At 36.3% G+C, this 22,835-nt stretch overlaps 1 protein-coding gene across 9 annotated transcripts in view; it reads left to right on the plus strand.

The window, feature by feature from the left end:
- The window catches only part of DGKB (diacylglycerol kinase beta), a 345,725-nt gene that overhangs the window by 43,321 nt on the left and 279,569 nt on the right, over positions 1-22,835 (plus strand). For 7 of the 9 annotated variants that reach the window (XM_051785972.1, XM_051785970.1, XM_051785971.1 and 4 more), the window contains exons 3-4: positions 16,262-16,338; positions 22,407-22,427. In XM_051785972.1, the coding sequence (XP_051641932.1) occupies positions 16,262-16,338; positions 22,407-22,427 (98 nt within the window). The remainder of the gene's footprint in view (positions 1-16,261; positions 16,339-22,406; positions 22,428-22,835) is intronic. The other 2 variants (XM_051785976.1, XM_051785978.1) reach the window with 1 other exon arrangement.

The following is a 22,835-nucleotide window of genomic DNA, read 5'->3' on the forward strand; positions in this document are numbered from 1 at the left end:
GCAGAAAGAATTTGTCATGTCCTGGTTTTCCCCTCAGGAGTTATGACACCCAGGGATATGCAAAAGCTCTTTCCATACTAGTTTGCTCTTCATGCTGGCAGTGATAGAAAAGTTGTGTTCTCTTGCTACTGGCTGCTACACATATAGTGCCAAAGAGTAGTGTGTGTAGTGTTCAGAGGTGATGATTAAGGTAAACTTTTAGAGTTTTTAATTGTGATTAGTCCTGTATATAGCAGGAGGTGAGTTTTTGTAAGTTTTTCTCTTATTCAGACCACTAATACGTCACTATGAACACTATGTCACTCATAGCATTCTAGGGTTTTTTTTAAGACCAAGATTCTTACAGACCTCGCACTCTTACCACTATCTTTCAAAAATAAAGAATGATAATAAGAAAAAAAAACCAACACATACCACAGTTGTCAAATAGTTTTAGCTTGGAAGAGTTCATAATCTACTTTTTTTTAAAGATTGTGAAGCATCTCTGGGGATTTGATTTCTGCATTGTTTTACTAAATGCCTGTTTTTATCAGTTCAGTTTTTTTTTTCATAAGCACTGTCTCAGTGCCCTGTTCTGTTTTTCAAAGTGTATTCTACATTTTTTTTTCTCCTTTTGTGAAAGGGATGAAAATGCTTCCCATTTCTCCCACCTGTTCAGTTATTACAAACCAATAATAATTACTGTGCAAAATTGAAACAGATGGAAGAAATGGGAAACATTTTCATCCCTTTCACAAAAGGAGAACAAAGTCCTTTATCATTGCAGATTTTTATTATTTTCACTATATATTTTTTCGTAATCAGTTTTTAGTGTTAATAGTTACACAGAATATCAGTTTTGTCCTAATCTTTCATGAAAGAACACTTCACTAGGAGACATTCCCACTTTTATTGATACAAACTTTCAGTTTAGTGTAAGTAATAGTCTTCCATATAATTCTGAAAAAAAAATTTCTTTGCATAGATATTCTGGAGTTGTTTTCTCCCCCATTTACATATTTAGTCTTAGATAAAAGTCTAGCAGCTTATGCTGCATAATTTCAGTGACTGATGGAGCTTTGTAAAAGTTGCCAAAAGTTAGCCAGCCCTTGCCAAATGACCATAAGTAGATAGCTTTGGAGGTTGCAGATCTGAGATTTTTCAAACTTTTTTGGTTTGCATCCAGTTGCATTTTGAGATTTTATGTAGTAACGCTGTTGAATTAGTAATTCGAATAGTCATTTTAGGGGAATGTTCTGCTATGTTCCCACTTGCAGGTCTGGAAATTCAAATGGTGTCTTAAAACTTCCAAGCAGTCTTTAGCATCTGCTTTCGGAGTCCTGAAAAAACTGAGAAAATCAAAAATTATGTTTTGTTTTAGGAGTGTTAATTTGCACTGTTTTCTATGAAATTAATTCTATACATCACTCTTTTCTATGAAATTAATTCATTATCAGCATTTCTTCTGAAAAGACTACTCCATTTCATTTTATCAGGTTTTTTATCTATTTTTAACCATAGTCAGAACATAATAGATTTTTAAGGTTACATTAATCCTTTGTCTTAAAAAATTATGCAGATCAAGTATAAACACAGAGAGAGTGAAGGAGGCAGATAAGATCTTTTTTTAGAAGTTATTTCGATTAAATGATTGCAAGTATGTAGCCATCAGAAATAAAAGATAAGTAGTTAGCAGGCACAGGTGAAAAAAACAGTAGCAATTAAGATCAGAGAAATTTTGGATTAAATAAAAATAAAGAGGAAAGAAGGCTTAATGGGAAGCAAGGTAGTAAGCATGAAATGATCAAGGGTTTATGTGAGGATTGGAATAAAGAGAGAAGCCACAGAACTGGGAAGAAGCTGAGGTGCGAATAAGTAAGCATACAGTATTCCTCCAGTGAAGGATTCCATTGTGTTTTCAGAAAGATTGGGATGTTAAAATTAAATATTAAAAATATATTTGGTTTTCTATATTTAATTTATCTTCTTTTTAACAATTTGAATCAATTCTTATCTTTGTAAAGTGCTGAATGTCTTCACAGGCCACACAGTCTGAATGAGAAGCCTTCATTCTAATTTTCCAGCTTTTATGTGATTACAGTTAACTCCATATGATGCACATTGTTGTATTAGTGACTGAAGTTTCTGATAGCCTGAATTCTGATAGCAGGAAAATTGTGTGTTTTCTGTGTGCATTGTGAGTCCAGCACCGGTAGCTATCTTGTTTTGTTGAGCTTTTGGGAAGCTCTGGCAGCCTGCAGGCTGTCTTTCTGAGTTGTGCTCTCAGCAGTAGTCAGCAACTGTCCCACCCCTTCCCTCTCAGGATTCATGTCCTCCCTTCATCTCTTCACCATCCTCTTGCAGCAGTGCCGTGTCCAGTCCCCACACAAGCAGCTCTGCGTTTCTCCTTAGGGCCATCCTTACAACACTGTTTGGCAACGGACTGAATGCTCACGGGTGGAACTGATAACCTGTGCAGAACTGAAAGGGGCTCTGTGTGAGTACTTGTGTTGTGGGTGCTGACTTGGACATTCTGACGAGGATAAAAGCCCATTATGTTTGGGAATTTCCCAGAGAAGCAATGTGCTTGTGCTGTACTTTGCAGTGTAGTGTAAAGATTCCTAAGCTAGGAATGAGCAGTAAAGTGGTGCAGCAGCACAGCTGGAGTCTATTTTCAGCTTATTTCAGGATCTCTAGAATTCCTTCAGTGCCTGATTCAAGCTAATCTCAGTCTCTTTACATAATAGTGCCATTTGTAGGCACACAGAACAACACTTTTTTTGAAACAAAACACTGCAGTATTCCTTTCAAAACATTTGGATGCTTACAGAATTGAATATTTCAGTATTTTACTTGGTGGGGGAGGGCAGGTGAAATAAAGGAAAGTGAAATTTGATTGTCAAAGAACATGTCCTGGGCTGCGTGAAAAGTGTGGCCAGCAGGTCAAGGGAGGTTATTCTGCTCATCTACTACACTCTTGTGGGACCCCATCTGCAGTTCTTGCCTGTTTCTGAATACTCTAACATTACTTTGCAATTTTTTATGGGTTTTCCCCTCATGTAGAGAGCATTAGGTGAAGTATTTTTATTTTGAAATGGAAGTCATCCTTTTGGATCATTGGAAAGCTAAGGTCTCTGGAAACTTGGAAAATTATGAGATCATAATTTTTAGATTTTTCCAATGTCTCTGTAAGTGATATAGGATTTCTGAGCTTTTTCTGTTTAACAGACATTAGTTAGAACTTTTTAAAAAAAGGCATGAAGGAACAAAAGAAGAGAGGTGAAAGAATAGGAGATCAGAAAACTGAACTTTTTCCTCTTCTGTCTTTCTATTTTTGAAGTCTCATCTACCTCTTCCTTTCTTTTCTTCTCCCCATCTTTTCTTTGTTTCCTCTTGTTCCATTCGTCCTTTTTGGTGACTAACTCTTCATCTTTCTTTCCTTCTCATGTCTTTTCTGCTTACTTTTGCTCTAATTATCTGGATCTTAGATGCTCTGGAGAGTATAATTGTTAATCTTCCTAATGGAGCAATATAAAATTAAATAAACAAACCTGTCCAGTGTGATCATACTTGGTAGAATTGGATGGATTAGGAAGGGATATAAATTTGAATCCTGGGACTTGGGAGTGTTGATAGTTCATTACTGTTATGTTGCCTTTGTCTGTGGCAACATTAAGTTGATGAATACCAGCATCATGTTACTGATGTTCTGCTACTAGGTTAGACAACTTAATGTTGTTATAATACCTTTATTTTAGGGCTACACATTCATAAAACATTTGAGTAAGCTTATGTTAAGTTTGTATTAAGCTTATAGTAAATAGACATTTATCTCTTTCTTTTAAATACGCATCAAGTTTAGCTTAGGGGCATATCTCTGTAGTTTGGCAATAGGTGACAGAAGATATTTTAGTAAATTGATTTGTTTGTCTCCTTTCTATTCCCCCCTCCCCCCCCAAGATGTAACATTAATTGGCAAGGTAGATGCTTCATGCTGCAAAGGTTACTGGTTGTTATCAGGAATGATTTAAGGAAGGACCTACCCAAAGATGGGGGACTCATTTGTGATTTGGAAACAGAGTTTTGCGAGGAAATTCTTGGTGAACTTGCCAGAAATCAGTAAAAGATAAATGACAAAATTGCTCTATAAAAATTTGTGATTTGATCAGTATGATGCTTATAGCAACTGTCCATAGTGGGTCCTAGCCTCTAATGGTTCTTTTCATGGAATAAATTCGTACAGTATATGCTCAAGATATTTTATATGTACCATGTCATTTTACAGTAGACCTACCATATGGCTGCATGTTTCAATAGAGCAGAAAGATACTAAGTTGGATGATATAGATAAGCATAAGTAAAACTGTCTCAGGGTATGCTCACATTGCAGTCAAATTGGGAGTATGTCTCCCACAGCTTTAAAAGAACTGGCTTAATTTAGGTACTTTTGGTACCTTAGAAGTAAATTTTTGACAGAGTGACTGGTTGCTCTCCTATTCCAAACTGTTAGTTAAATATACAAATAAATTCCACAGATCACTCACTATTTGGTGGCTCTAAAAAACCCCTAGTGAATGTTAGAAATGCGTTTAAGATGACTTACGTCTTGGAAATTATAGGAATGAAACCCCAGTTAATAAAACTTAACTCTGAAAGATTTGGACTTGTTTAACAAGTTCTTTATCTTATTATTCATGTTCTTGGCATTCTCGTGAGTAAGAAGCACTCTTATTGTGTTACGTATCTGGAATTTGTAGAACTTTGTTTAACCCATCTGTAAAAGTTCTTCCCAGTTTATTTGATGGAGTTTTTAGTTTCTTGGTTGATTTATTTCATGATATCATCATGTATATCTGTCAGGTGCACTCAGTGACTAAACTTCTATAGTTAAGTATGAGTTGCTTGACTTTCATCTTTATCACATGATGCCTTCAAAATTACATCTTTTTTTATTCACAGAATCACAGAATAGTTAGGGTTGGAAGGGACCTCTGGCGATCACCTAGTCCAACCACCCCACCAAGGCAGGGTCACCTAGATATTCACTCAAGTATATTTATCCAACAGTTCATCATTAGTGTTTTAAGGAAAAAAATCAGTCTGGATCTGTAGTACTTGTCATTCCTTTCCCTTTGAATAAAGGTCTGTCTTCCCTGTGACTCAGATTTGCTGAGAGCAATTCATTTTGCATTTACCTAAAGTAAAAAAAGGTGATTTTTTCAAAGGCAGAGGAGTAAGCTTATAAAAGTGAACAGACAAGTTTTAAAGTTTTAAAACACAATACCTATGTATTACTCTATCCATCACACAGTAACTATCAATTGGTGGTAGCACACAAAAGAGCAAACATCTGTTCTGGGGAATAAGGTTGGAGAAAAATGAGGTAAGTGTGGGAAAATATACATGAAGAACAGATTGATGGGATAAAGCCATGAAAAACTGATTATAGGATAATTTTAGGATTAAAGATATTTCTGAGGGACTGGAACAGAGATGGCTGATAATTTGTGTGTTCTTGCTTGCCTTTTTTTATTAGCTGAAAAGGGAATTCTAAGAAGTGATAAGAGAGAAAGAAATAAAGCTTGAGAGCAAATGGGCTTTGGCTTCTAAGCCTCTAGAGGACAACTAACCCAAATGTATTAAACTGCTTAAATTAAATAGTCAAGCAGATATTTTTTAGGATTAGAGATCATTGCTTGTGGGAGCTGCTTATCTAAATAATGTTATTACCTTGCCAGGTAAGTTTCTATGAAAATGATCTTGGAGTGTCTCTTTCTGATGCTCTGACACAAAATACCATTTGATAAAGTCACAAATAGTCCTGGTAGTAGGGTTTAATGCTGCCTTTGTCATATATAGTATGTCAATATAGTATAATACTATAAGGTTTATTCTTACTTGTTGTCTCCTTAGAATCCTGGAATGAGCAAAGAATTATCCTAGTCCAGTTTTGATATTAAATTGGAAAGGTAGAAGATGAACTAAGGCAGATACAAAGTTCAGATCTAATATATTTGTGGAGAAAGGGAAAGTATTTACAATGCATCAAGCAAGGATCAGTAGAGCACAGCTCTTCAGGAGTGTTAACTGATCTTATGAGCTTTCCTTTCTTTGATGTCCATGCATGATACCTCTCTCCTGTACTCTGTTTCTCAAGTATAGTCTGTTATGGTCCATATTGTCTATAAAATTCTATGAGAAATTAATGAGATAAAGCAGTTAAATAATAGGAGAAAATATTTAATGCTGATATAATAAAGATTTGATATAGGAATGCTGTAAAAAATCTGTTTATACCAAACTTGGACACAGTTGGCTTAAATGGAAACAGAATTTTTAAAATTTGGAACTCCACAGATAGAAGATTTATGGAATTACTACTTGAAACATCTGTTTCTCAGAGTAATGAACATAAAGCAGACTTCTCAGGATAGGTTTGCAATGGTAATTGTTAAGATAAATGAGCATATATTAGCCTTAGTTAATGCATGAAGCTATAATATAGATACTGAGTTGCTTTGCTGTATTAATGAAAATAGGAAAACTCAAAGTCTTCCTAACATTTAAGACACACTATTAGCCTCTTACCAATTGTTTATTAAATTTCAAGTTTCCGGCAATGAGGAGAACAATATTTTCCCAAAAGTTAGGTCTTGAACTGGAATTGGGACTTTTGACTTTTTAATGCTCAATCTGTAGCCTTTTTTCCTTCACTTTTATTTTTTAATTCTGTCTATTTAGCAGTGAGCTTTTTCAGTAGCCTTATAAGGTAGCTGAATGTGTAAATACCACAGTGGAAACAATCTCTGCATCATATCATGCCTTTGTAATTAAGCAGTGGTTGGGAGACTGTGACTTACAGGCAGATGTCTGCTAGCAGCTCATTCCTATGGACAACAAAGCTAGTTATTTTTTCAGTGACTAACTTTAAACTTTCTATATTAATGTTTCCACAGTCTCAACACCTGTAATACTATAAATACTCAAAGACTGTACTCAAAATGGACTTAACAGCAATCTCATCAGCAACAATGATAAATGAGAACTGCTCTTGCAGTGTCAACAATTTCAACACTCACAAACTTAATGTTCTACAAAGGAAATACAAATTGGCAAGACTTTATATACGCAATAATGATTTTTTTTTCTTTAGTCAGGAGTATTGAGTCAGGAACCTTCAGTCAATTTCTTATTGCATAAACTGCAGTACAGTTTTAACAAATATAGAATATTGTATAATGCCCCAAGAGGCCAGATCTGCTTATGCTGTCTATAGATGTGTAGAAAGTTAAGAAGACGTGTTCTTTTTCCCTTACCCAGATTTTTATGGGAAATTGATAGATTAGATCAGGTAATTTCTTACTGGTTGCAAAAACTGATCTGAATTCACCAATTTGAGCATATTATGTATATGTGCATGTATATATAAACTACAGTGCAAGCACTTGGCAACACTGAATGTATGTATACAGTGTCCATATAACTGCATCATTTGGAGTTTCCACGTCCAAATGCAGTTGGGCAATGGAGAATTTTGGGCATGCCAAAATACCATTACACAGTGACATTACTACCGTTCTTGGTAGAGTTTCTGATAGTTCTGATTGCCACTAAATGTTGAAAAGCTTTTGATAGAGTTTTTTTCTCTGAATCCTGGGGACAACAGGCTCTAGTGAATTCCTTTTTATCTGCCCTTCACTGCTACACCATGCATGGGATCACAAATTAGGAGTGATATTTAAAACAGATAAAGTGCAATTCAGTTAATACTCATACATATCCACAGCAAGTGCAGGAACCTTCATCATTTGTAGTTTAAGATCCAGAGCCATGTGTACTTGTGTTGCTAATTCTTTTAGTTTAATGGCCTAGGTATGTATCTGATTGTAAAGCCTTTATTCCTAAGAGAAACTATAATAGAGAATCATGATTGTAAGAAGTGTAGATTTTTTTTTTTGAGTAATGTTTCTTTTCAATAGTAAGTAAATAAATATCAAAGTAGAAGATAGATGTGTCTTAGTAGATCAGGAAACCATTAAGCAAAAAAAACTAAATTGAGTTGGAGTTTTATTTTTAAAAATAATCTCTTGATTCAATATTTATATTCCCTTATTGATAAGAGAATAAATTACTGTATTTTGAGAAAATTGCTACAGGCAAAAGTCAGAACAAGTGTTGACTCCAGTGTTCAGAGAGCTAAAATTTCGTTTCTGAAATACAGTTTCAGCACATAAGATGTCAAGAATTGTCCCTGTATAAACACTTAAAACTTTGTAAGAGGTAGAGTAAAATGAATTTGATACTTTGGAAGTAAGAAACATGATAAAGCAAAATGGGGAAAAAAAAAAAATAATTGCTAAAGCTTCCCGCTTCAAGAAGAGCACAAGACCATTTTAGGGACAGTCTATGCTGTATGGAAGAATGGAAGAACCAGATGTACCTTTAAAATTTTGTCTTGTAATGAAAGAGGGACTTTAAAAAAAGCCTGCTTATAAAGAAAGGGGGAGAAGGGAAGACAAAATGACAAGCAAAACCCCAATTGCACAGGGCAATTTATACCAGCTGAGGAATTTCCCCCAAGATCTTTAAAATAAGGGCAGGCAATCAAAAGAAGCCATGGTACCTTGGTGAAATATGTTGCCAATTTTTAGTCACCCTCATGGTGAACAGGTAAAATGCATTATCTTAAACTGCTTCACACTTTCCCTTTGCACAGTTACTGTATTTTGTATGATATGTGATAATTTAAGTGGTAATGTAAATTCAAACCTGTAAGTGTTTAATATCTTTGCATGCCTTGGTATTGCATAACCACTTTGGTGATTTTATATTTGGGATATATGTGGAAATATAAGAGACTGTGTACCACTTCTTAGTAAATATTTTATATTAAAGGAATAGATGAGGAAGCTAAAATTTGCTGATAGGAAAAAAAATCATGCATAATAGTAACATATTAGGTAGAAATAGAGTATCTTAGACCTATCTGTAGAGGCTTAGAAAAAATATATGGTAATGTTTTCTTAATTCTATTTCTAGCATTTTTAATTTTTGATTTCTGAGACAGATTATCAAAATATTTCATTTTAGGCATGTAAGCAATTTTCTGCCATTTTTACTAGCTACTTCTTTTTAGAATAACTACCAAAGTTATTTACTTTTCTATATACCTGTGTACATACATAGGTATGTAAGAATATACAGTATGCTCATATATCCTATTCAATAACTTTTGAAGCCATAATAAAAGTTTTGGTTAAATAGATAATAAGTTCAAGGTATACAGATTAAAAATTAACAGAACCATAGAATCAGTAAGGTTAGAAAAGACCTCCAAGATCATCAGGTCCAACCCTTGACTGAATGCCACCATGCCCATTAAAACTTATTGCAAAATACCTCATCCACTCATTTTTTGAACACTTCTAGGAAGGGTGACTCCACCACTTCCGTGAAGAGTGCCTGTTCCAATGCTCAACCAGCCTTTCAGAGAAGAAATTTTTCCTTATAGCTGACATGAACCTCCCCTGATTGAGTCTGTTTCCCCTTGTCCTGTCTATAGTTGCCTGGGAGAAGAGGCTTACCCTCACCTGTCTGCAACCTCCTTTCAGGCAGTTGTAGAGAGTGATAAGGTCTCTCCCCAGCTTTCTTTTCTCCAGACTGAACAACTCCAGTTGCCTCAGCCTGTTCCTCAAAGGTCTTATGTGCCAGACCCTCCCCCAGCTCCGTTGCCCTTCTCTGGACACACTCCAGCACCTCCATGTCCTTGTTGTGAACACAGGATTCAAGGTGCAGCATTTTGGGAAAAACAGGAACAAATGAACTAGTGTATTTTTTAAAATGTAGATTTCAAAACCAGTAGAAATATTCTCAAATTCACAAAGCCATTTCCCTGTTTCCACTTAAAATCAGAAATAATGCCTGCTAAATTTCAAACCAAACTAGTTTGGTTCTTCACTGCTAGTTAATGCTTAGATTTAGTGGTTGGGGTGAAATATGTTGTCATTAGCATTCATTCCTTAATTTCATAGAGAATTTTTTCATCATCATTCTAACTGAAAAAGTTTTGAACTGGCAGCCTGTATCAGATATTTTGACCATCTATAAACAGGAAATTAGAAAAGAGACAGGACAAACCCTGCTGAGGGTTTGTACGAATTTTCAGGCTCAATTGTGGTGATGGGATCTGAGGTCTGGAAAGGACTCCCGAGGCTTCTCCTCCTTCCTGGTCTCAGGGCAAGGTGTTTGTTAACAGGCTGACAGCCTCAGACTTGTGCTGCCTCCAGGGAGGCGCCTGATGCCCAACCCTAGGGCTTCCCCCAGCTGTGATGATGGGACAGGCCCTGGTGGCCAGGGCCTTCCCTGCTGACCCAGAGGATCCACAGGGTCCCAACCCCAGGGAGCCCAAATCCTCACAGCACCCTGACATCCTGAGTCTTGCTCCTAGAGATGCACTGTGAGGAGCTTTCAAACTACTGCAGACTTGATTTTCTGATTATCAGGAGACAAAGGAGTCCAAAAGATGCTGAGAAAGTTAGTTGTAGTCATCTTAAAAGTGTGAAAACCAATACATTCTTTTTCTTCTTCAAGTGTTTTGAGGTACACACAGGACTTACCTGCAGTTCCACTCAATTCCTGGAGTCTGTTTTTGTCCTTTACTTGTTTCTTTCTTTGAAAGTTTATCCCAGTAGCAAACAAAAATTAAGCCTCCCCAACTCCCTGTTGTTTGCCATATACTTTTCATTTGAACATCTGCTGAGGGAAGTGGGATTTGGTGGACGTTTTTTATTAATGTGGACTAAAGATGTGTTGGTACATGCAGTCAATATTCCTTTTTTCACAAAGAAGTCCTTGTCTGTGTGAGTATCATTTAGTACATAGCAACGGTTAAAATGGATCTGTCTTACTCCTTGTGTTGCTGAGCCCTAACAGGGAGGATGGGTGGAAGAGGCAGATCCTGCATTGGGTGTCAGGAGGAAGTTTTCCTCTGCAGCAGGAGATTCTGTTCCTACCTTCCTCACCTTGCCTCTTCTTCTACCTCCTCCATTTCCCTTTACAGAAGTCACTTTCCATGGTATTTATTTAGGCAGCACCATCCAATTCTGTCTGGGTTTCTAAGAAGCTTTTCTCCTAATTGATTGTCACAGAATTCAGTAAGAATGTAATTTTCTGAAGGGTGGAATCAAATTCTTGTGATCAACGGGTGTTATCCAAACCATTGACCGCAGCTAGCGAAGGGAGGTCTCCTTTAGACCATGGGAGAGTGATTGCCTTCTCTGCCTGGCCACTCTTTTCAAGGTCATAATAGGTTTTAAATTCTCACTACAAGAAAACCAAAACTGAATGTTTATCCCACTAAAAGTTTTAAATGTTTGTCTTCTTTGTGAAATTTGCATCAAAGAACTCACAAACCAAAACCAAGGTGTGACCTAAATTAAAAGAGCTTTGCTAGTGAGCCTGCAGCCGTGCATATGGGAAGCATAGCATATGTAAGCTACTGCCTTCTACTAGTTCAGTAGCAACCATTAGGCATCTCTTACCAACACAGACATGCTGCGAGGCTGAGTCACACTAGATGAGCCATGTCTTTACTGGAACAACCTTTTTGTTGAGAGGTGAACAGTTTTTACTCTATGGTGCTGCATACAGGTTTGTTGGCAGGCATGGCCTTTTTAACACACTGGCATTTCTAGACCAGTGAAGCTTTAGATTAAGCACAGCAATAGCTTGAGTAAAAGCATGCTCTGAACAAAATGAACTATTCCAAAGGGAAAAAAAAAAGCTCTCTGTATAAATTTATATATACACATATTACTATAGGTTTCATCCACAAAAGTCCATAGAATAAGAACCTATATAAAAATTGCAATGTGAATTGATTGCTGGATTTCTCCCAACGCTTCTCATTGGCTTATCTGTCAAGCAGAGCTTTCGAGTTCAAGCTAGGCTTTGTTGCCATGCAGAAAATTGTGTATAGAGGGTTGGACCTTTTGTTTTTCTAAGTCCTGATAAGATGTATAGGAAATCTCTGTGGAGCTTTTCTATATAAATTTTAAACTTGACCTTAGTAGGACTTTGTATACCTGTGGTATTTTTCATATTGCATTAAGTTCACAAAAAGGATATAGAGGTAGAAAGTGCTTTACTTTTTGTTGTAGGTGTTAAAATTAGATATGGTCCAATAGATATGCAGGTTGTTATGAATTGCTGTTGAGAATAAGAAGGGAATTATAATACAAACATTGTTTTCTAGTGCTGATTTCCCTTTAAATTGAAAAACAATTCTGAGTACATAGCTTGCGATTTATTCTGAGTTTTATGTAAGTTGTCTTATATGTCTTTTTTTAAAGAAAAAAATCCTTTTCAAGGATTTTTCTGGGATAACAGAGAAAAAATGTAGACAAAGTGTGTGATCTGGGCAAGCTTTCCTTCTGTTTTGTGTTTTCTAATTATGGGAGAAATGGTACACCAAATTCCAGTCAACTGAGTGCTCAATTTTCTTCATCTGAAGTTGAGTCACTGTAAAAAATGAATAATAATTTTTAATGTGGGCTAAACCTCAAACAGTTTTGAACTTAGTATGTAAATTTGTCTTCAGTTATAAAAAGTATCCTTGTTAGGGCTGAAAGATAGTTAAGGAAAAATAGACGTTCTGATACTTTTGCTGTTATATATGCAGATTTCCTTTTTCTGGTATCATTGCTTTAATTGTTTTGCCTTTATTCTAAAACAATACAACATAAGCCCAAGTCTCATCTATATCTCTATTGTTTTGGAGCCTTTATTTTAAAATAGAATTTCTACAGCACTATATGGAATCCAGCTACTTTTTTCCCATGTACTAGTAATAGCTTTTCAGTTAGGACTCTTCCACATCGTGCCTTCCTGGAGCATGAGGTAGGATATGTCATCTCACCTCATCCAAGGCAAACTCTGATTCCTGGGCCACAGTTTCCCTTTTTCTCCTTCCACCTTCTTGACTAAATGCAAATTGCAACGGAAGATGGGTTGAACAGTAAGAGTTTTAAATGCTTTCAACCAGGGGAGAGAATTGAAGACCTTCTGTATTTTGACTGAATCCCCAAAACACTGCCCTAGTGGGTAATAAAAATAACAGAACTGTAAATAACAAAGAAAAAAGAGATTTTTCATGGCATACTGCATTTAAAGCTACATGAAATTTGCACTCTACCAGCTATAACTTTGCAGATAACATGGATTTAAGTGCTACCATGACAGGCTATGTACTATATCTACATGTATTTAGAAACTTTCTCTTGAGGAGAGCTTGGAATACAGAGACTTAGACAAAGAAGGCATTTGTCCTTTATTTAAAAAAGAGGTAGGCGTAATCCAACAGAGTTTAAGACCATATTTGTGTTTTAACATGAGTAGGGCTTATGAATTTACTGAGATTGCTTCGAAGTGCTAAGTTAAGCAGAACATCTGTACTTTTGGGTAACAGTGAGAACACAGGTTCTTGTTAGATGCTTGTGTTTACATCATCATTTTCCAGTGATTATGTAGATGATTTGTATCAGACAAAACTATAATGGAATCCATAGCATTGTTGTTATTTCCTGCTTAGAAAACTTAGGAAAAATATCTAGTTACTTCTGTGTATATTTCCTGGAATTTTTTGTTTATTTCTTGATGGAAAGCATGTGCTTGACTTTTTTTTTTTAAACTAGACTTGATAACATTTTATTGGAGTTTCTCATTTCTGTCGAATAGAACTTTCTAAGACACTGTCTCCTGTTTTTACTTTTTTTTAATTTGTTCTCCAAACAAGAGTGAAACTTGAAAATTGTGTATTCTTCATATCTCTTTAGGTCAACTTATGAAAGATGGACCATATTCCTAGTACTAGTTTGCCTGCTAGAGGCTGAGGAAGGAGAATTAATTTTTCTGAGGATTGTCAGCACTGTTGAAGAGTACGCATGCAGAAGATTGTGCGTTGGTGTTTGACTTAAAATATCGATATGTCATTTTGAGCATTTTGAAAGATCTCTATTCTAGCTTGGATACTGTCACATGAACTGAAAAAATGATTGAATGACTGTGAACAAAAGATTGGAAAACACGATTCTGCCTTGGTTCTAGTACTCAAAACAATTACAGCTCCTGACCAGAATGTGGAAATCTCTTGAAAAGTTTTGCTGGACAACTAAAGCAGAAGTTACATCCACAGACCATTTTTATCTTGAGAGTTATTTCAAACATAAAACTAGCTGTGCTTCTTGGATATGAACTGTTTTAAGCATGAAAAAGATGTCCCTATGCATATTGACTATCTTGGTACTTGACTAAGAAAAGTATTAAAAAAATGGAAAGTAAGGATTTAATTTATTTCCAATAAGTAACATAACACAGGTTTTGCTTTATTATGCATAAGCATAATACTGATTTAAAGATGAACAGACCAACAAAATTTGAAATGAAAAAGCATGGTCATTGCTGGACAAAAACCTCAAAACACTGTTTTTCAACCCCTAGAAAGTGGTCCATATGTATTTTATTTATGGGGTTTTTTTTCATAAAAATATGTGAGGAGACCTTACTGTCTTTCTGTTTGATGTCTGTTTAACCTCTTTCCTCCAAAGTTCAGAAAAATCCTTTTTTTAGCATGACATTCAATCACCTCTGTTATACATCTCATCTCACATTGCTGCTTTCATAGTTATTGAATTCATTATCATAAGATGCAATGATGCAATGATTTTTACATATAACCATCTATATGAATACTGGAAAACATATTAAAATAATAGAAAACAAATAAAAAATAAATTTTTGTCAGTCATCAGTTTGTGTGCTTGTCCTAAACAGTAAATGTCTAATCCACCAATTTCTAATTACAGCTCATAATAAATTTTATTTCTTATATTGATTTATTCTTTTAATAGTTCATTTGTCTTTTTCACATAAAGTTGTAAGTTTTGCTGTATTTCAAATGACACAGCAATAAGACTATAGATGACTTTATCAAATAAATATTTGCTCTGACTGTCCATAAGACCTGCTAAACTCCATTGCTTACAGTTGACCATACTATTGGAATACATCCATTTAGTTACAATAGATGGTCTATAGCTGTTATGAACTGTTACATATCTATTTTTCAAATCCTTTTCACTATATTGTCTCCTTACAGGTCACATACTTTGCTAAATATATGTTTTAGAGTCAGGTTTAAGATACTGGATTTCTTTGAAGTCTAAGAACTATTACAGTACTATATTTTGTTTATATAATTAACAAAAGCCAGGTTAGGTTCTAATGTTTGTAATATTAAGTGTTTGACTAATTGCTCATGTGATAGTCCTTGCTTGTCTCCTTTCCTTCCAGGTTTTGTTGTAGAAATAAAGGTGCAGACATTAAGTTTACCTCTTCTTCATTGCATCTGGTACTCATTACTAGTTTATGGTTTACTTCAGTCTTGTGGCCATTATGCACATTTGACCATTTTACACTCAACTATTGTATTTTAAAGAAAAAAATGGAGTTAAAATTATTTTTATTGTATTGCTGAGATATTTAATGTGGAAAAGACAATTATGTGCATGATGAATTCCAAGTGAATCTGAGTTAAAGGGTTTTATGTAGCGGCTACTCAGTGAGATAACTACTTTGTTATTCTGCACATGGACTGTTAAAAACAAGTTGGAAAAGTTATATCTACATGCTTCTGAATTCCAGGGATTTGCACAATTCTGTTAGACAAAAGACATCCAGAATTTACTGTAACTGACAGCTGTTAGAATATCTTAGAGGTCTGCAAAAATTGAGGTTTCGAGAGCAACATTTGTTTTCTGTGACATGACCAATGAAGATTTTTTTTCTACAAGGTTCCCCTTTATCTTCATATTGTCTGGCTCCTCTGACAGTTCCTCTACTCACTGGCAGCTCTGCCAAAGGAGATTTAGTAGGTGGGAATGACCATGTTTTTTAGGTGACTCAGGTTTCAAGGACAAGATAAGTGACTTGAAATAATCCTGCAAACAACTCCTTTAGAAATATCCTACTTAATAGTTAAGGATTGGATCATGTGTTTGTTTCTGAGCATTTTTTTTGCTTGATGCTTTTACAGTGTTTAGTGAGAGGGTATTGTATGCTCTCATTTTCTTTGTGCCCACAGCTCTCTTGTACAGCTAAAGAAAATTACTAATGTGCATTGAGAAAAGCTATTAGCAGTTTTGATTGTTGTTTCGTTAATTACAGTTCATATTATGTAAATCAGTTTTCCGTATTTTCATTTTCTCTCTCTTTATTCTTTATTCAGATTCCACCAAGAAAATTAAGGATGTCTTAGAAGAATTCCATGGCAGTGGTGTGTTAGCAAAATATAATCCTGAAGGGGTAATTCTTTTTCTTTCTTAATGATCAGAAATGGTGGGGAGAATTTGCATATATAACCAATCTAAGCATTTGAAATAGAAGATTTTTTAAAAATCAGCTGTTTGGGGTATTTGAAACTGTTAGAAAAACAAAAATATGAGTATTTTGAAAAACTAAAAATGTATGAATATCACATTAGACAGACCGTCTTAATAATTTACATAAACCCACTTCTTTTTTTTTTTTTTCCCTAAGATTTAGGAAACAAACTGTCATGGTTTGACCCCAGCTAAGCTCCAAACAGCCACTCGCTCACTCCCTCCTCCCCAGTGGGGTGGAGAGAGAATTAAAACAGACAGTTTAATAAGTAAAACAAAAGCTGTGCACACAGGCAAAGCAAAATTCACCACTTCCCACATGCAGGCAAGTGTTCAGCCATCTCCAGGAAGGCAGGGCTTTGACACATAATGATTACTTGGGAAGACAAATGCCATCACCCTGAGTGGTCTCCACTTCCTTCTTCTTCCCCCAGCTTTATATACTGACCAGCATGCCATATGGTATGAAATATCCCTTTGGCCAGTTGGGATCAGCTGTCTTAGTTTTGCCCCCTCCCGACTTTTTGTGTAGCCCCAGCCTCCTTGCTGGTTGGTGGGGTGAGAAGCACAAAAGGCCTTGGCACTATGTAAAAACTGCTCAGCCAGAACTAAAACATCTCTGGATCACCAACACTGTTTTAAGCACAAATCCAAAACATAGTCCCATTCAAGCTACTGTGAAGGAAATTAGCTCTATCCCAGCCAAAATCAACACACAGACATACCTCCACCAAAAAAAAAAAAAAACCAAAACCAAACCAAAAAAACCAAAACAACCCCACAAACCTAATTATAAGATTAACATGCTTTTCAATTATTTTTAAAGATTTGACATGTTAAGCATAATTTCAGAAGTTAGTAAAATCTGTTCTTTTAAAATTCTGTTTCCCTTGTACTGTTTCTGGTAGTGGGATTTTCTGATGTTATGAAACAAAGAATTGAGCTGGAAAGAAAAGTGTTTGCGCATTGTCACTACAGATTCACCACTACACAGAGTATTCTGGTTTGGCTGGTAGAAAAAAACAGATTGTTTTCTTTTCTTATCCTCATTTGAAGTTTGTATTTGCTTAGCACATCCTAGTAGTGTGATTCAGAATGTAGCTAAATAAAAACCTGTTTCAGTAATGTTTCTAATATTAATGTTTCTAACTGTGCTCACACTGCGTGAAATTCAGGACAGAAAAATGTGCTAACCATTATGAAAATTACTTAATCTTACATTTCAGGGTGTAAAAGACAAGAATTACTGGAAACTAAGATAGTTATAACTCATTAAGTATTGAGAAAGTATTTGACACTTTGTACTTGGAAAGCAAAATGTTGGTAATTTTAGTCAGTTTCTGGGGAAAAAGTTTTGTGATTCAGTAAAATAGTATAAGTTGATGCTGTAAATGATCATCTTAAATTTCCAGGCTTTTAGTTAAATGCAATCATAGAATATAAAAGGATGGGAATGTTGTGATCATCTACTCTATTCTCCAGTGTAATGTAGGCTGTAGGAGCTATTGTTTTTTATTAGAATATAGGCACATTTTTGTTTGTTCTTTTTTTTCAGGAAAAGTCTGAACTGTTGATTTACAAACTCCATGTTTGCTTTTTTTTTATTTTACTTTAACTTCTGCAATTTTCTCTGTGCTCTTAGTGTATGTGATAAAATGGTCTTTATATATTATTCATGTTTTTTTTTCTAATTTTTCACTTTGTCATCATACAATGTCTTCAGTTTTGTGAAGGGTCCCTGTTAAAGTTAAAAATGTGTATTTTATGGGTATTTTAATAATATGTTGCCAAGCAGGTAATATGTTATCAAATTATCAATTGTGTATAAACATCGTTATTTAAAGTGGTGTGATTAATCTCTTTTAACAAAGTCATTCTTCCAGCTTGGGGGTGTGTGGACGTTGAGTCATGGCAAAATGTGATCAGTATGGGCACCCAGGACAACTGCTCTAATTTGAAGCCAGGTGAATTGGCAAAATTTGTGCAAAGCTGGAATTAATAAACACAGCTGGTCTTGAGACGAGTCTATGACTCTGCATAGTGTCTCCCAATTCTTCGTTTCACAGCTATTTGTTTGCAGAATCCTGCTAGTGTATTGCAACATCCAGGGATTATAGAGCAGGAGAACACGCAAGGCAGTGAGCAAGACAAGAGGAGGGAAGGGGAGGAAGAATGCAAGTCAGACGCTCTGTAGTGACTTCAGTGTCTTCAGGAGGGATCAAGGTCTCACTGACTGCTGAGTCTGTGTTGGACCTAGGCTAAATCTGACAGCTTTTGTACTTTACTGGTTAGGACTTAGACTTCAGGGAGTACAACATAAAGAAAACATACCTAGCAACAAAGCTACTTTGGATCTGGTAGGATTTGTTAGCTCAAGTTTCATGCCATAGGCTGCTGAACTGAAAGCAAAGTGACTGAGCTTTCCTCTGCCGCAGAGTGACTATTGTGTTCTGACAAGAGAACTGCCTCTACACAGGTGTACCTGTATTTTTGTCATGCATTCAACCTGCTGTGTGGATAAACTCTTTACAGAATGATTTACACATTGATTTTATGTGGTTGGATGAGGACTTCATGGGTTAGAAGTAAATAATTGATTATCTGTAAATGGGCTGACGAAAATTGACTGATCCAGCTGAGATCAGTCATAGTCCAGCTATTTATTTACACGTTATAGACAGCACTTCCGTTTTGTTGCTGTATTTTGTAGAGGATACCATCATATTTCCATTTTAACTTTCTACTTCCTATATTGTTATCTTATAAGCACTCAAAGTGTTTTTTTCAAGTCTTGTTCTACCAAAGGATGGTGCTATTTTTTACCAATAAACATGGGACAGAAGAGCTATGGCAAAAATAGCAGAGAGATATATTTATGTACTTAAGATAAAACCTTAGGAACTTCCTGATTCAAGCTTCCCTCTGCTTAAAGGGTTCAGAAATTTACTCCACTCCATTGCTTCTATATTGCAGTTTTTATCACAAGCTGATCCAATGGGATGCAAATAGCACAAGAAAAGTTACTGGTATTTGGAGTTTGTTACCTGAAGTAATCTGAGTGGATTTTGGGCTTAGGGGAAATGATGTATCTGATTATCAGAAAATTATCTATTATAGGGAATTTATTTATGAAGCTTTTAATCTCTACTTTCAATGTAAAAGCGATAACCAAAATTTCTGCGAATTCTACTGAATCTCTGCCCTTTCACCTTCTTCGCTAAGTCAATATCAAATGGGTAGTTAAGAATGGATTTTATACCTGGATATAAGACACATAGGTAGGTTAAGACTAGCCTCTTGGAAAGCTGTGATTTGCAAATATTCTTTTCATTATTTGAGATTTATTTGTATTAATTATTTTCAGTCTTTTCACTTTTAGGGGAGCATTGAATAGGTTAACAAGAATTAGGAAAGCAGATAGAGCTAAAGGTGGTATCTAAATGATCAGTAAGTATACAATATTGTGTGCTTGTAGTCCTAGTGTTGTCATCCTTTTTGAATGCATCATAATTTCTTGTTTGCCAAGGATGTCATTGGTCCTCTTGGCCACCTGGGCACACTGCTGGCTCATGTTCAGCTGCTGTCAAACAGCAACCCCAGATCCTTTTCCACTGGACAGCTTTCCAACCACTCTCTCCCAAGTCTGTAGTGCTGCATGGGATTGTTGTGACCCAGGTGCAGGACATGACACTTGACCTTTTTGAACCTCATACCTTTGTTCTCAGCCCATTGATGCAGCTTGTTCAGATCCCTCTGCAGAGCCTTCCTACCCTCAAGTAGGAAATGAAAACTCCCACCCAACTGACCAAGCTAGACTTGATAAACTTGTCCAGATTGTTGACAAGGATATTTAACAGGACTGGCACCAACACCAAGTCCGGGGAAACACTACTGGTGACTGACTACCAGATGGATATAACTACGTTGACCACCACTCTCTGGGCTCAGTCATCTGACCAGTTTATTACCCAGCAAAGAGTGCACTTGTCCCAGCCATGAGCAGACAGTTTCTCCAGGAGAATGCAGTGTCAAAGGCTATTCTAAAGACCTTAGAGGTTTTCCAACATTAATCATAACAATTCTATGGAAGTCCAGGTAGACAACAACTACAGCCTTTCCCTCATCTACTAAGTGGGTCACTTTGTCACAGAAGGAGTTTAGGTCAAGTAGGACCTGCCTTTCCAAAATTCATGCTGGCTTGTTCTGATCCCCTGATTCTCCTGTATGTGCCATGTGATGGCACTGAAGATGGACTCCTCCATGACCTTCCATGCCACTGACGTCAGGATGACAGGTCTGTAATTACCTGAATCCTCCTTCCAACCCTTCTTATAGATGAGTGCAACATTTGCCAACCTCCAGTCAAGTGGGACCTCCCTTGTTCACCAGGACTACTGGTAAATGATGGAAGGTGGCTTGGTAAGCACTTGCACCAGATCCCTCAGTGCTCTTGGGTGGATCCCATCTGACTCCATAAACTCACATATGTCTTAAGTGGTGTGGACAACGATTTCCCTTTGGATTCTGGAGGCTTCATTCTGCTCCCTACCCAACCTTCCAGCTCAGGGGGCATGGTACCACGAGAACAACTGGTCTTACTATTAAAGACTGAGGCAAAGAAAGCATTATGTACCTCTACCCTTTCCTCATCTTTTATCGACATGATTCTGCCTGCATCCAATAAAGGATGAAGAGTCTCCTTAGCCCTTCTTTTGTTGTTAATGTGTTTATCTTAGAATCACAGAATGACTTGAGTTGGTAGGGACCTTAAAGATCATTTAGTTCCAACCCCCTCGCCATAAGCAGGGAAGCCACCTACTAGATCAGATTGCTCAAGACTCCATCCAACCTGTCCTAGAACACTTCCAGGGATGAGGCATCCACATTTTCTCTGGGCAACCTGTTCCAGTGCCTCAATACCCTCTGTGTAAAGAATTCCTTCCTAACAGCTAATCTAAATCTTTCCTATTTTAATTCGAATCTGTTTCCGCTTGTCCTATCACTATTTGCCCATGTAAAAATCCCTCTCAGTCTTTTTTATAAGCCCACTTCAGGTACTGAAAGACCACTATGATATCTCCCTGGAGCCTTTTCCAGGCTGAACAACTCCAACTCTCTCAGCCTGTCTTCACAAGAGAGGTTCTCCATTCCTCTGATCATCTTCATGGCCTCCTCTGGACCCACCCAAGTAGGTCGATGTCTTTTTTGTGCCGAGGACCCCAGAGCTGGATGCATCACTTCAGGCAGGGTCTTACAAGGGCAGAGTAGAGGGACAAAAGCACTTGCCTCAACCTACTGGCTACACCTCTGTGGATGCAGCCCAGGATGGAGTTGGCCTTCAGGGCTGCAAGCAAGGACTGCTGGCTCACGTCCAGCTTTTCATCCCTCAGAACCCCCAGGTCCTTCTCCACAGGGCTGCTGTCAATGAGGTCTCCCAGTCTATACTTGTACTCGAGATTGTCCCAACCCAAAGTAGCACCTTGCACTTGGACTTGTTGAACCTCATTAGGTTGTTGTGGACCCATTCTCAAGCTTCTACAGAGCTCCCTGGATGTCATACCTTTTTCTCTTGTCTTTTTTTTTTTTTTTTTTAATAGGATTTATGTAGTTTATAATTTTATTAATTCTGATAAGTTCTTACATTAAACAACTCTTCTTGATAACAATTTTTTTTATTTTTTTTATTTTTTAAAGTACACAGGGATGAAAGGCAAGCATTAGATTTATTTTTTTTTCCTTGGTTAACTATCACTGCATGTTTAAAAGTAAATTTCTTGCACTGTCTAATCAAGACTAGCATGCTGACTTTGAGCCATTTTCTTGAGTTATGTGCTAATGCAAAAAAATGGGATATTCTATCTAATCTCTTAAACCTGTTCATTTAAATCACTAACCTTTCACCAAGAATATTTCTTTTACAAAAACAGAGCTTTAGAGTTATGACACTGCACTAATGTATGTGTCTTCTTTCTTTCCTTGCATGCCTTACAGAAACAGGATATACTTAATCAAGTAAGTAATCTTAATTTGATTTTTTCTTTTTTTATGCATGGGTTCAGTATCTTTTATTTTGTAGGCTTTTCATTGAGATGTACTTGTTAATAAATACTGCATGTGGCTATTCTGTCAGATAATAGATGAATATTTAAAGCTGAGAGCAGAGTGCACTCTGTTTATGGTGGCAGACTTTTCCACTAAACTTCATTTTTATCATTCACAGTACATAATTTTGCTAACATTAATTGAGTTGAATATGAGAAATAAGTTAAGAACAAGTAATTGACTTGTTCCATATTTGTCACAGAAATTTCTGCTTCCTGTGAGATCTTGTAATGGTTTTTATTATTCTAAAAGGACAAGAACACACATCGGAAAAATATTACATGCAGATTCTATAACCATATAATACCATTTATATGT

Source organism: Manacus candei, unplaced genomic scaffold (assembly GCF_025592945.1).
Source record: "Manacus candei isolate 608988 ecotype Guabito, Panama unplaced genomic scaffold, ASM2559294v1 h1tg000021l, whole genome shotgun sequence".
Taxonomy (NCBI): Eukaryota; Metazoa; Chordata; class Aves; order Passeriformes; family Pipridae; genus Manacus; species Manacus candei.